The sequence below is a fragment of the Rutidosis leptorrhynchoides genome, chromosome 8 (genome assembly GCF_046630445.1).
Source record: "Rutidosis leptorrhynchoides isolate AG116_Rl617_1_P2 chromosome 8, CSIRO_AGI_Rlap_v1, whole genome shotgun sequence".
NCBI lineage: Eukaryota > Viridiplantae > Streptophyta > Magnoliopsida > Asterales > Asteraceae > Rutidosis > Rutidosis leptorrhynchoides.
Window position 1 is genome coordinate 350,990,833 of NC_092340.1, and position 13,564 is coordinate 351,004,396.

General features: G+C 37.2%; 1 protein-coding gene across 1 annotated transcript; it reads left to right on the plus strand.

Annotated features, from left to right (window-relative positions):
* Positions 1-10,134: 10,134 nt before the first annotated feature.
* Positions 10,135-13,357, plus strand: LOC139862821 (zinc finger transcription factor YY1-like). Its single transcript, XM_071851454.1, has 6 exons — positions 10,135-10,249; positions 10,387-10,445; positions 10,690-10,892; positions 11,353-11,442; positions 11,789-11,932; positions 12,677-13,357. Exons 1-6 carry the CDS (start codon positions 10,164-10,166, stop codon positions 13,205-13,207), a joined length of 1,113 nt encoding a protein of 370 aa, XP_071707555.1. The 5' UTR covers positions 10,135-10,163; the 3' UTR covers positions 13,208-13,357.
* The last annotated feature ends 207 nt before the right edge of the window (positions 13,358-13,564 follow it).

Genomic DNA, 13,564 nt, shown 5'->3' on the forward strand with positions numbered 1-13,564 from the left:
ACATACTAGTCTACTCGAAAAGTATGCACGAACATGAACGTCACTTGCGTGAAGTTTTGAAGACGCTAAGAAAAGAGAAGTTGTATGCAAAGTTCTCTAAATGTGAATTTTGGCTAAGGGAGGTTCAATTCCTTGGTCACATTATGAACGAAAGCGGTATCCAAGTGGATCCGGGGAAGATTGAGACGGTGAAGAGTTGGGGACGACCGACTACGCCCACGGAGATCCGAAGTTTTCTCGGATTGGCCGGTTATTATCGTCGGTTTATCCAAGACTTTTCTAAGATCGCTTCTCCATTAACGAAGTTGACAAGGAAGAGTGCTAAGTTCAATTGGGAAAACGAGCAAGAAATTGCTTTTCAATTATTGAAAGAGAAGTTGTGTCAAGCTCCGGTGTTAGTGTTACCGGAAGGTGTCGAAGACATGGTGGTTTATTGTGATGCTTCTTTAAATGGGCTCGGGTGCGTTCTTATGCAAAGGGGTAAAGTCATTGCTTATGCCTCTCGACAATTAAAGGAACACGAAACGAGATACCCGACTCATGATCTTGAGATGGCGGCGGTAGTGCATGCGTTGAAAATTTGGCGCCATTACTTGTATGGTGTCAAGTGTACGATATATTCGGATCACAAAAATTTGAAACATCTTTTCACTCAACGAGATTTGAATTATCGTCAACGTAGATGGATGGATGTAGTGAAGGATTATGATTGTGTGATACTTTATCATCCCGGTAAGGCGAACGTTGTTGCGGACGCCTTGAGTCGAAAGAGTACACATCCGGCGATAAAGGTGGGATCGTTACGTTTGATTATCACTAATGACTTTCTTGAAAAGATGGGTGAAGATCAAATAGAGGCTTATGTTCACAATAAGCACGCGGAACGAATCGTTGGCCAATCGGAGTTCATTACAATGGGCTCGCGTGGGTTGTTGTCCTTTCAAGGAAGGGTATGGGTACCTAAGATGGGGGACTACCGACGAGTGCTACTTGATGAAGCACATAAGTCCAAGTATTCCATTCATCCGGGTGCAACAAAGATGTACTATGATTTGAAGAAAGATTATTGGTGGCCCGGCATGAAACGTGATGTGGTTAAGTATGTTGAGCAATGCGTCACGTGCTTGCAAGTTAAAGCCGAACACCAAAAGCCGTATGGTAAGTTACAACCATTGGAAGTACCGAAATGGAAATGGGAGCACATTACCATGGACTTTATTACCAAGTTACCGAAGACGGTGCGAACCCAATACGATACGATTTGGGTGATTGTTGATAGATTGACGAAGAGTGCTTTGTTTCTTCCCATTTGGGAAACGATATCATCGGAGACTTTAGCTAGATTTTTTATAAAGGAGGTGATATCATGACATGGGGTTCCGGTGTCTATTGTTTCGGATCGGGATACTCGCTTTACGTCTCGATTTTGGAACAAGTTTCATGATGACATGGGTAATAAATTGAAGATGAGCACGGCGTATCATCCTCAAACGGACGGTCAAACCGAGCGTACGAACCAAACGTTAGAGGATATGTTAAGGGCGTGTATTATTGACTTTGGTGGAAGTTGGGACGAGCATTTACCCTTGGTGGAATTCTCGTACAATAATAGTTATCACACTAGTATTGGGATGCCACCTTATGAGATGCTTTATGGGCGTAGATGTCGAACTCCCATTTGTTGGGGAGAAGTGGGTCAACGAGAAATCGGAAGTTCCGATTTGGTATTGGAGACGAATAGTAAAATTGAAATGATTCGGGCTCGACTTAAAGCGGCGCAAGATAGACAAAAGTCTTATGCCGATAAAGGTAGAAGAACGATTGAGTTTCAAGAAGGTGATATGGTGATGCTTAAGGTTTCTCCATGGAAGGGTGTGATTCGGTTTCGAAAGCGAGGAAAGTTAGCTCCTCGGTTTATTGGTCCTTTCAAGGTAGTGGCACGTGTTGGTGAGGTTGCTTATCGATTAGAGTTACCCGAAGAACTTGCGGGAATTCATAATACATTCCATGTTTCCCATCTTCGCAAGTGTCTTGTGGATGACTCGTCTTGGGTGCCTTTGGATGAGATTACCTTGAATAACAAGTTAGAGTATGCGGAAGAACAGGTCGCAATCCTTGATGAAAAGGTTAAGATGTTGCGGAACAAGGAAGTTAGAACCTTCAAGGTACAGTGGCGGCATCGAAAGGGTTCCGAGTTTACATGGGAATCCGAAGAGTTTGTTTTGGTTTACCTTCCGGCTTGTCACGCGGCTTGGATCGCGAGGACGCGCTCCGATCTAAGTGGGGGAGAGTTGTAACACCCCGTTATTCCGTATACGCTTAAAGGTACACACCTAATCAATTGTACGTCTATAACTTGCTCGATATGCGGCTAGAATAGCTAACTTGTTAGTTGTGTGTGAATGTGTATATAAATGTATATATATGTATGTAGATGAGTTTGGGTAGTGTTCGGTCTCGTGAGACTTAGATTGAGGCTTGGACGCGTATTGGGGAAACGAGGATGAAGTAATTAGTCGAGGAAACCTTGGAATTGTGTAAAATAGTCGAAGGGGTCTGTTGCAGTCAATTGTCGCGCCGCGACAAGGTGGTCCGCGCCGCGGCCCACCAAAGGATTTTAGAACAGGAACCAGCCTAAACTGAATAAACCTTTTTAGTGTATCGTCGCGCCGCGACGATTAATGCCGCGCCGCGGCAGGCCTGCTGGCCAGATTTCGGATTTAGTTCAAATTAAGGGATTTTGAGGGGCAAAATGGTAAATAGACGTATAGATCAGATGGGTGCATTAAATCTGGTCCACTAGATCATTTATTTCATTTTCCTTTTTCCTTTTTCTTCAATTTCTCTCCCAAAACTCTAACACCCAATTTAATTCAAAGTGAGATTGAGAGAGGAAGAAGTGAGGGTTGATCTTTGGAGCTAGTATTAAAGTTGATCCTTGTGACTCTAGCTACGTGGTGATAGTCTCGGTAAGTTCTAACTCTAAGTTTCGCGTTTTAATTGATTATGGCTAGGGTTTTGGTTAATAGAAACTTGTATGACCCATTTGGGAGTAAAATGGGTGAATTTGGGTTAGGTTGTTGTAATGAAACCCTAATGGCCATAATCTAGGATTTTGGTCTTGTAATTGTGAGTTTGAAAGTGTTAATGGTTTTGTAAGCATTAAACACTTGTTAGAATTGAAAGAGATGTCAATTGGGTCAAGAATGTACTAGTTGACCTAGTTTGGGTAAAATGGGTGTAAATTACCCTAGGTGGATGTCAATTGAGGCTAGTAGACTTTAATGCACTAATGTTGGTAATTAAAGTCGAGTCTTGGCCTTTAAGGGGGCGGTTGTGGTGTAGTTGGGTCATTCAATGCGAATTGAGTCATTAAATGCCCAAGTAAATGTAATGTGGTTAATTCCACTAGTTTATGTATTGAATTGGTACTTAATGTAATAGGTACTTGGCTTTGAGTTGGAAGCGAATATTCATCATCCTTGCGTCAAGGTGAGTGGAATAATTATGCGTGAACGTATATAATGTATTTATTTGTGTGGTGTGAATGTGGAAGTGTCGCGGTGTTCAAGACACCACATTCTAAGTAACGAGTAGTATTGTCGCGGTGTTTAAGACACTACTCATTGTGTGATTGACTTGTGGTATTGTCGCGGTGTTTAAGACACCACAAGGTCATGAGAGTGGAAGTGTCGCGGTGTTCAAGACACCACTCATTGTATTGAATGAAGTGTGGATCCGTCGCGGTGTTTAAGACGCCACATTGTTGTAAGGGTGAGTTAGTCACGGTGTTTAAGACATCACCCGGGGGACTAGTGATTACGCGGTGTGTAAGTAACACTAGTGGATGTTATGAACTCCAACGGACTATCATGTACCGTTCTCTTGTGTACTTGGTTAACCATGGTTGTGCGAATTGTGCTTAGCATATTATAATGTGAACTATATGCTATTAGTGTTGCTAGCTTAATGTGGAACGTGGGTAGTAGTTTATGCATGATCGATTGCATGTTGTTGAATTGCTAGCTTGTATGTGGTATTGTGTAATTGTATGCAAGTAAGTAGATTATATATGATCATGTATAATTTTTGCATTCACTAAGCGTTAGCTTACCCCTCGCGTTGTTTATCTTTTTAGTTGCAGGTGAGGATAAAGGGAAGGGGATTGTTGGACACTAGATGTCCTTGACGATGTGCTTGTAGGAGCTTTTGGAAGTTGACCACCTTTTGGGTAGTTTAGTCCCAAACCATGCTCGTTGGGTCGTTTGGTTTATAAACTATCATTGTATTCGGTCAAACTTGTATTAACTTAATTAATGGCCTTTGTGCCTTTTGTAAACATTGGAAATGGTTGTACGTTTTAATGGAACTTGTGATTTGGTCTACATATTTAATTGGCGCATAAATGTGTATATATATATATAAAAAAAAAAAATTTTATCGTACGGAGTACGGGTTGGGTTGTTTCATGGACGGCGTCCCAATGAACTGCCAGGTTCTGATCTCAGGTTCCATTTTACATGAGCTGAAAACCCGCTTCACGATACTTTTAGACGAAAACCTTTTCACAACATATTATAATAAGTAAAACTAAAGGATTTCTATCATCAAAACAAGTTTTACAACACCGGGCCCACAATGTCCCGTTTTACGAATTTTGTTCAAAATACAAGTTTCGACCCTAAGAGTTTAAATTCCAAACGACACCTAGAGCATGGTGTTTGGGGTTAAACTACCCAAATCTTGGCCGAACTTCCAAAAGCTAACTCAAAAGCATCCCCTATCAAAATAAGCGGGAGACCACTAATTCAACCGAATACCTTTGCCTTTGTCCGCGCCGGAGCCTAAAAAGGTAAACAACGAGAGGGTAAGCTAAAGCTTAGTGAGTGCAATAGTTATACATATACATATATAATATACCTACTTGCATACACTTACACACACACCGCATGTTCGCTAGTATTAACAATTAGCATACAAACTCCAAGTATAAGCTAATCACCTCCAATTACCACAACTAGCATGAATCAATATCATATACTCAATGACAATATAATATGCTACTTTACAACGTAAACATAAACATAAACAACTAGATGGTTAAACATTCTCGCGTCATGGTGCTACCGGCTCCGTGGTTCACACCATACGCAATGCTATGACGCTACCGGCTCGTGGTTCACGTCACTACGTATTTGAGTCATACTCTTTTATTGTGCTACCTACTCCGTGGTTCACACTTCGGTGCTACCGGCTCTGTGGTTCACACCTAATTTTATAGTGCTACAGGCTCCGTGGTTCACACTTTGATGCTACCGGCTCCGTGGTTCACATCTCATTTTATAGTGCTGCCGGCTCCGTAGTTCACACTTTACGACTCGTGCTATAGTGCTACCGGCTCCGTAGTTCACACTACAACACACGTACCATGATGCTACTGGCTCCGTGGTTCACATCATAATACACTCACACATACTATGGTACTACCGGCTCCGTAGTTCATACCATAGCATACAAATAAATACACTATATACTTACATGCATAATTACCCCACTCACCTTAACGCCGTCGGTGAATGTTAAACCAAGCTCGTAACCTTCAACGTACGCACCTATTACATTATGTATATAATTAATTAATCACACAATCAAGTTGGTCAACCAACTCACTCAACATCCTAGAGTCATTTTGACCCATGGTGCAATTCCGACCCATTTGCACACTTAACCCGAATATTGTGTCAATTTTGCCAAAAACCCTAACTCTAGCCATTTATGGTCTTAATACACATATAATCACAATGTTATCGCATTTTCACACTAACAAGACAACTTAGGCCATCAAAGACCCGTTTTACCCATTTGAGGTTTCCACACCCATTCGGGTCACCACATACCCAAATAACACCCACTTACATAACATCTAGGTGTGCTAGTAGTTAACTAACCAATTTAAGACTCATAAACACATTTAGCATTTTAAAACCCTAGGTTAGTCATCTTTGAGTCCTCATGACTAAAACTTACCCAAAAACCCCCAAATCACTAATAAATGGGTTTTATGTTTATCACTAGCCCAAACCCTAACCCTTAAATAATTTAAACTAAGGAAATCAAGTTTAGAACTTACCACCACAATCAAAACGTAGCTAGTGAGGAGATGAACAACTTTAATGCTCGAGCTCTAACCCGAAACAAGCTTCTTCCTCTTCGATTTGAGCTTTCTCACACTTGAATCACTCTCTCTCTAGAATTGAAGTGGAAGAGGTTGGGTGGTTGTAAATGGAGTAAATGATGCTCCAAAACTGATCTAGGGCTTTAAATTCGGCCCCCATGTGAAATTACCAAAATACCCATTTAAATATCTAAAAACAAGACAGCTGGCCCGCCAGTTCATTTGGACGGTGTCCAAACTCCCTGGACGGTGTCCAGTCCTTCACACTAGGATGGCGTCCCATCCATCTGGATGGCGTCCCATCCATCTGGATGGCGTCCCAACCACCTGGGAAACAGGATCTTACAATAGATCTAGTAGAACTTATCGGCTTATGAGGTTTAATTATCTGCTTAATTCAGATAAACCTCAACTAAGGGATTATGATGAACCCTCTAGATGCGTGTGGCCATATCAGATCCTGAATCTGAAAATGACTAGATTCTATGAATACAGATATGCAGTCCATGAAGGATAATCAAGTATGAGACTTGATTGATCTTCTACCCAATTGTAAGACAATGAGGTAAAAATGGGTCTTTAAAGGAAGACTGATATGGACGGTAATGTAAATACCTTTAAAGCTCGATTGGTGAGAAAAGGTTATGATGAAAGTTTTTCACCAGTCGCGAGCCTTAAAACAATTAGGATACTTATTGCATGTTTACTTTTCATGATAATAAAATATGGCTAATGGATGTCAAAACCGCTTTCCTAAATGGCGACCTAAGCGAGGACGTATATATGGTTTAGCCGGAAGGGTTTATGAATCCTAAGCATCCTAATAAAGTATGCAAGCTTCTAAAATCCATTTATGGATTAAAGCAAATATCCAGGAGCTAGAATCTTAAGTTTAATGAGAAAATCAAAGTGTTTAATTTTTCTTAAAACCAAGATAAGCCCCGAGTTTACATTAGAGCTAGTGGGAGCAAAGTAGTCTTCTTAATCTTATATGTTTTTGACATATTACTTATAAGAAATAACACTCCAACTTGCAAGATGTCAAGTCTTGGCTTGGAAAATGTATTTTCATAAAGGATCTTGATGAAGCTACTTATATTATTGGAATGAGGATCTATACAATAGATCCAATTGGCTTATTGGTTTGAATCAAAGTACATACATTATCTTGCAGAGATTTAGCATGCAAAACTCCAAGCATGGAGCTTTGCCAATGCAAAAGGGCATAACCGTAAGAAAGTCTCAAAAGTCCTATAACAGGAGATGAGATGAGAAAAATGAAATATATCACATATGCTTCGGCTATATGATCCATTATGTATGCCATGATATGTACTATACTCGAGGTTTCGTTAGTTTTGAGTTTGACGAGTCATTGTCAACATAATCTAGGTGAAGTACATTGGATTGTTGTTAAGAATATTCTTTAGTATTTGCAGAGTACTAATGATATGTTCTTGGTTTACGGTGGTTTGGAAGAAGAGTTAAGTATTAAGTTTTATACTGATTCTAGTTTCCAAACTGATCAAGATGATTCTCGATCCAGTCACGTTGTTTTTTTTTTGTCATGATGGGCAAGACAGTTGATTGGAAGAGCTCTAAGCAGAGCACTATTGAACAATCTACAACAAAAGAAGAATACATTGTTGATTGAGAAGCTGCTCAGAAAGCTGTCTGGATAAGGAAGTTTGTTGTTATACTCAGAGTAGTACACAACATTTAATCTTCTATAATATGTACTGTGATAGTTCAAATGTTAATATACTTTTGAAAGAACCACATGTACATAAAAGTATCTGGCACATTCTTCAAAAGTTTGACTACATTCATTAAGTCATTAAGGGGAATGATATTAGTATTCTTAAAGGTTCATACAAATGATAATGTGGCTGAACCGTTCACGAAGCCCATGATGCACAACAAGCATGATGATCATGCTTGTAGTATTGGACTTCGTTATGCTACTGATCTTTTTCATTTGTAATTTAATATTTGGATATTTTTGGAATATTAAGCAGTTTTATATTAATGAATTGACATACTTGATATGGTCGTTTTCATTTATATCACTGTGTTCTATATTAGCATGTTTAATCCATGAATAATTGTTGATTATTCAAAATCTCCATAATCGATCATGTTATGGGAATAACATGAATTAAGATTACTGTGAAATTTTGATTATATTCATTGATGATGAATAGTTAACTTGTTGAGACCAAAATTCATATGTATTCATTGATGATGAATATTGGAATGACCCAACCATGAGATGTCACTACATGGATCGTAGTCAGTAGTGAATCTTTTAGTGATTATGTATTTGTGTCCTTAGACTTGAGATGTACACCCGTCTTGATGAGTGTAGCATTGTACTTTGATATGGTTAAACGCTGTCCTGAATAAGGCTGTTATAAAGGCCATTATTGGGTATAATGTAAAGCTCGTGATAGACACGCGTATGCAATATAGGATTTGTTCCTCTAAAATGTTTGGAGTTAGATACTTTTTGAGTTCCTCGATGAATGAATAAAATATTTGTGTGGCCGCATCCAGATGTAATTAAGATGATACTTAATTAATTTGGTGATCTAATTCAGTTCTAAGATCGAGAAACAAAATTGTTAAACAAATGAGAATGACCGATGATCCATATCTCAAGTTTAACTAAAGTATCTGAAACAAAAGGACTAATGACATTTAAAACTTACCATAAACAGTTTCGAGAAACTACCCTCACATGAATTTGGGGACAATGACGGTTGCTAGACGCTTACCATTGTTTGTATAGTTACTTAGTGTTGTGCCATGCACAAGTGGGAGTCTGTAGGATTAATGTGCAAGGTACAACATATAACTATATGGCCAACTTCATTTGAGCTTTCGGGGTCACACACATATAGACCGAGACGTCAAATAGAATATATATATGATGTATATATATTACTCAAGTAACAAAATAGTAAATCGAAATTAATTCATTTACTATTTATATAAATAGTAAATGAAATGAAATTAATTAATTTACTATTCACATGAAAGCGATATGATAGAAATTATTAATCATAACTTACATAACATACCCCTAAAGTATTTGAAAAATACGACTTTATGAATATAATATATTTAAAGGTTCACGGGTGTTTGAGATAATGCAAAAAAAAAAAAAAGCATACGGCTCATATTCCTTGGTCCGTGAGTTACAAAAGAAAAAGAAAAACCACTAAGTTTTTTGTTTTTACGTGTATTGTTAACATATATATAATATACATGTGTTTTGTTTACTAATGAGATGAAAATGAATCCCATTCATATCTTTTTCATGTGAACGTCGAAAAATAAATTAATCAAAATCCTTTCTTGTTTCGGTTTTCAAAAACCATATACGAGGAGTATTATTTATTGTTGATTAATATAATTTGATTATATTAATTTACGGTACTTGGGTTTGGACTAGCATCCATTAACGTCGTTTGAAGTGTAGTGTGGACTACCCTAAGAGACGGTCATACTTTTGATCGTAGGTTTATCTCCTTCAATTAGTTTCTTCAAGAAAGGTTTCTCTCCGTTCATCAGTTTCTTCAAGAAAGGTATATCGTTTACTCACTTTGTGAATTACATATTTTGACAATTATTAGTGGTGTAACTTGATCTTTGGGATCGTTAATCATGTGCATGTTTTATTAAATTTAAATATATGAATATTTGATTTTGTAAATGGTTTATAAAATAATAATTGACTATTATTTAACTATCCGCTGCGTTAATCTGAACTAAAATTACACACGATTTTCTATCAATTTGGACCATCCATCCTCCATATCATGTACAAACTACACCTGCCAGCTTCAAACGCAACTTATTCCAAATCCAGTAACCCCCAAATTTCCAATTTCCAAGTTTCCCCCTAAATTCAAAACACTTTATAAAAAAAACCCTAAATTCCCAAATAATAATCCGATCAGCAAAAACAATAAATACTTCATTCATGGAACATCATTCATACCATAACCTCTTCGAACGAAGAACTTTTGTTAAATCGAAAGTTCCTGCTGTTAAATGGTTCAAGAAATGGTACATTTCAAGGATTAAAAAACTCTATTTTTATTTTTCAAATTTAATTTAGTTTTTCATACAACAATGTATGTATGTGTTATGATCTACTCAATGCACATCAACTGTTTGTTTAAATTTCTCACTCATTTGTTCAGGGTGCCACAGGATGTTGTCACAACAGGTGGCAAGTGCTTGGTTATGAAATGGGTCACAGGTTAGTCCTAAATTTACAACCTACACGTTTACTTTACTATAAGTAAATAATGTATTATGTGATGATGAAATATTTTGTGTTTACAAATGAAATAATTGTAACAATGAATGAATATTAGCATAAGCAGAAGTGCATCAATGGAAGCATTAACATTGTTAGTGTCTCAAAATGTCGATTTTCATGGTACGATTGCTTTGGTATGATGTTAGATTTATTGTGTGTGTGTGTGTGTTTGTATGAGAAGAGGCTCAATTAAATGCAATGAAGGAGAAGCCGAAAGTGGTGGAGGAGGCAGTTGCGCGTGAACCCGAACCAACAAGTGAAGTTCTTTTCCTTTGCAGCTACGATGGGTGCGGAAAAACGTTTATTGATGCTGGGGCTTTACGGAAGCATTCACATGTTCATGGAGAGAGGCAATATGTATGCCAATATCCGAATTGTGGAAAGGTATTCTTTTTATCTAATAAAGTGCATTTTACTAATCATCCTTATGTGATTATTAGATCGTAGGTTTAAGTTGATGTAGAATAACGTATGGATTGGTTGAATGTGTGAAAATCGGTAATATGCACTAGCCCGATACACGTTACATCAAAGGGATTTAATTATATTTTGGTATTTACTACCGTGTCAAATGTACTACAAAAGTAGTATTATTTCAGTAATAATTTAAATTTTGGTACAATTGTGTACGTGGGTTTATGCATAAAATTGCACTTTGGATTGCTTTTCAATTGTTTGATATGTTTTCTTTCAAGCTAGTTTGTGTACGTTAAGTATTCGGCCCATTTAAGATTATTTGATACCTGAATTGACCCATTTAACTTAAATGGGTCGATGTTGCAAACTTTACTTACAACTTATGATGCTCATCATGTGCATAAATATTTATTGTTTATTGTTGCAGAAATTTTTGGATAGTTCAAAGCTAAAAAGACATTTCCTTATTCATACGGGCGAAAGAGATTTTATTTGTCCTCATGAAGGTTGTGGTAAGGTGATGACTCTATCACTCCCTAACACATGTTATATTACATATTTATTTGCTCGAGTTACTATAATTAATTACAAAAAGAATTAATTTGTTGGTTGATATATATCTCATTAAAAGTATCTTCCAATATAAATTTAGGTCCAACCGTCCTCGCTAGTTTAACATATTTTTTCAATGTGGATATCGTGTTACATGGCGTGGGAAGAAATTAAGATGGGGCCTACAAAGAAAATAATGCAAACAAACTTACTTATTTTGTTCATTTACTATGAGAAGAAAAGAACCAAACAATAAGACCATGCTTAATTTACGACTATGATGTACAGAGATTAATTAAGCACTAATGCAGGCATTCTCATTGGATTTCAACCTAAAGTCGCACATGAAAACTCATTCTCTAGAGAATTATCATGTATGTCCGTATCGTGAATGTGGAAAAAGATACGCTCATGAATACAAGCTAAAGAAGCACGTTTTGTCGCACCATGGAAAGGTTAGTATTCCCCTAATTTTTTTTCTTAAAAAGCACCACCTTTTGACTTTAGGCAGCCTAATTAGCTCTCAAAGTTGCAATTTGATAATGATCCGTTACATAGTAACACCTCCGGAGTTTGTTAAGGACTGTTATGTAGTTATCATTTCTTGTTAATGTCTATAGAATTCACATCATTAATGAATTAAAACCAAGGTCAGTTTGACCTTGAAAGTCAAAATATTTATACATTTTCACGTACAAAAACAGGCTCACTCACTTCATCAGTTAGGTTAAACAAATTACTTTCTCAAAACGAATTTCGTACTAGTTGCGTCAAAGAACACACTTTGTTTCCGACTAGTTAAATTTTGGTCTATTTCTCTTCTGAAGGAATAATAGCTAAAAGGGTAATAGGAAATGGGCCGATCGGGTCAAAAATTGCCCAGAGGTCACTGTTTTTGTTAAATACGGAGTATAACTTAAAATTTATCAAAAAGTTGCCCAGTGTAATATTTTTGTTATCATATACTCCGTACTATAATACACTAACTAATAATATGAGTAACTTATTCTGTAATTCACTAGTATTTACTGAATGTTTTGAAAATCTGTGTTTCGAGTCAACCTAACTGGCCTCATACAAAAATGATTTGTTACCCAACTACTGGCCCGCCCATATGGTCACCTCTAGTCTATCCATTTACATCTTTTCATGTTATGGAATAACACTTGTTATCTGAAAACTGTTTGATAATTCAACAGACAAACGATAACATGATAGTAGAAACCCCCATCCAAATTCAACCTTTACAGAAGCCTCTTCCAAAACCAACAAAACCTTCACCTACAACTTACGCTTCAGCATCATCCAATCGCCCGTACGCTTGCCCATACAAAATATGTCAAAAAGCTTACATCCATGAATACAAACTAAATCTTCATTTGAGAAGAGAACATCCGGGCCATTTTCAAGAAGAAAATCCTAAAAATGCCCTTGAAAATGAAATGGATGTCGGCAGCGATCGTGATAGTCACTGGGCCAAATCCCAGAAACAAAAACGACCCAAACCGAATGTAAAGCTGCCACCAGCTATAGTCATACAACACAAGGCTTCAATGGCCAATGTTCCTGTTGTAGCAAGTGTAAAAAAGAATCAGCAACCATGGCCAGTGGTTAGAGATATGAATGAGGATGAAGATAGTGAAGAAACTGAAGAAGATCGAGATAATGGTGAAAGATGGGGTTACGGTGCTGATGAAGATGATGATGAAGAAACGGAATATGAGGACTAGGTTTGCTAATTTTAAAGGTTGTTAAGCAAATAGTATGCATCCATAATTATGTTTTGAGGATCTTGATGCAAAAGTAATTTAGCAGTAGTATGCATCCTTTGTGGTACTAACTGAAATGAGCTATCCTGTGACTTAAGTAACTGGATTTTGTTAGACATTTATGTTAAAGTTTTAGAACAAAATGAACGATTTAATACAATTATGTTAAAGTTTATGTCTATATTAATGGTTTTCTTCTATATATACACGTATAGTTTTGAAATTTACGGAGTATTATTTAATTGTATAAAAGTACAATCCGATTAATCTTCCGAATTACCGATAATTTTTTTCAAAGTTCCGATCGATTACTCCCCG

What these genes read in the sequence shown, in the direction of transcription:
- LOC139862821 (XM_071851454.1), top strand. Translation starts at nt 10,164, where the DNA reads ATGGAACATCATTCATACCATAACCTCTTCGAACGAAGAACTTTTGTT. An exon ending in AATATCCGAATTGTGGAAAG is followed by an intron (nt 10,893 to 11,352) that starts GTATTCTTTTTA and finishes TTATTGTTGCAG; the next exon opens with AAATTTTTGGATAGTTCAAA. An exon ending in TTTTGTCGCACCATGGAAAG is followed by an intron (nt 11,933 to 12,676) that starts GTTAGTATTCCC and finishes ATAATTCAACAG; the next exon opens with ACAAACGATAACATGATAGT.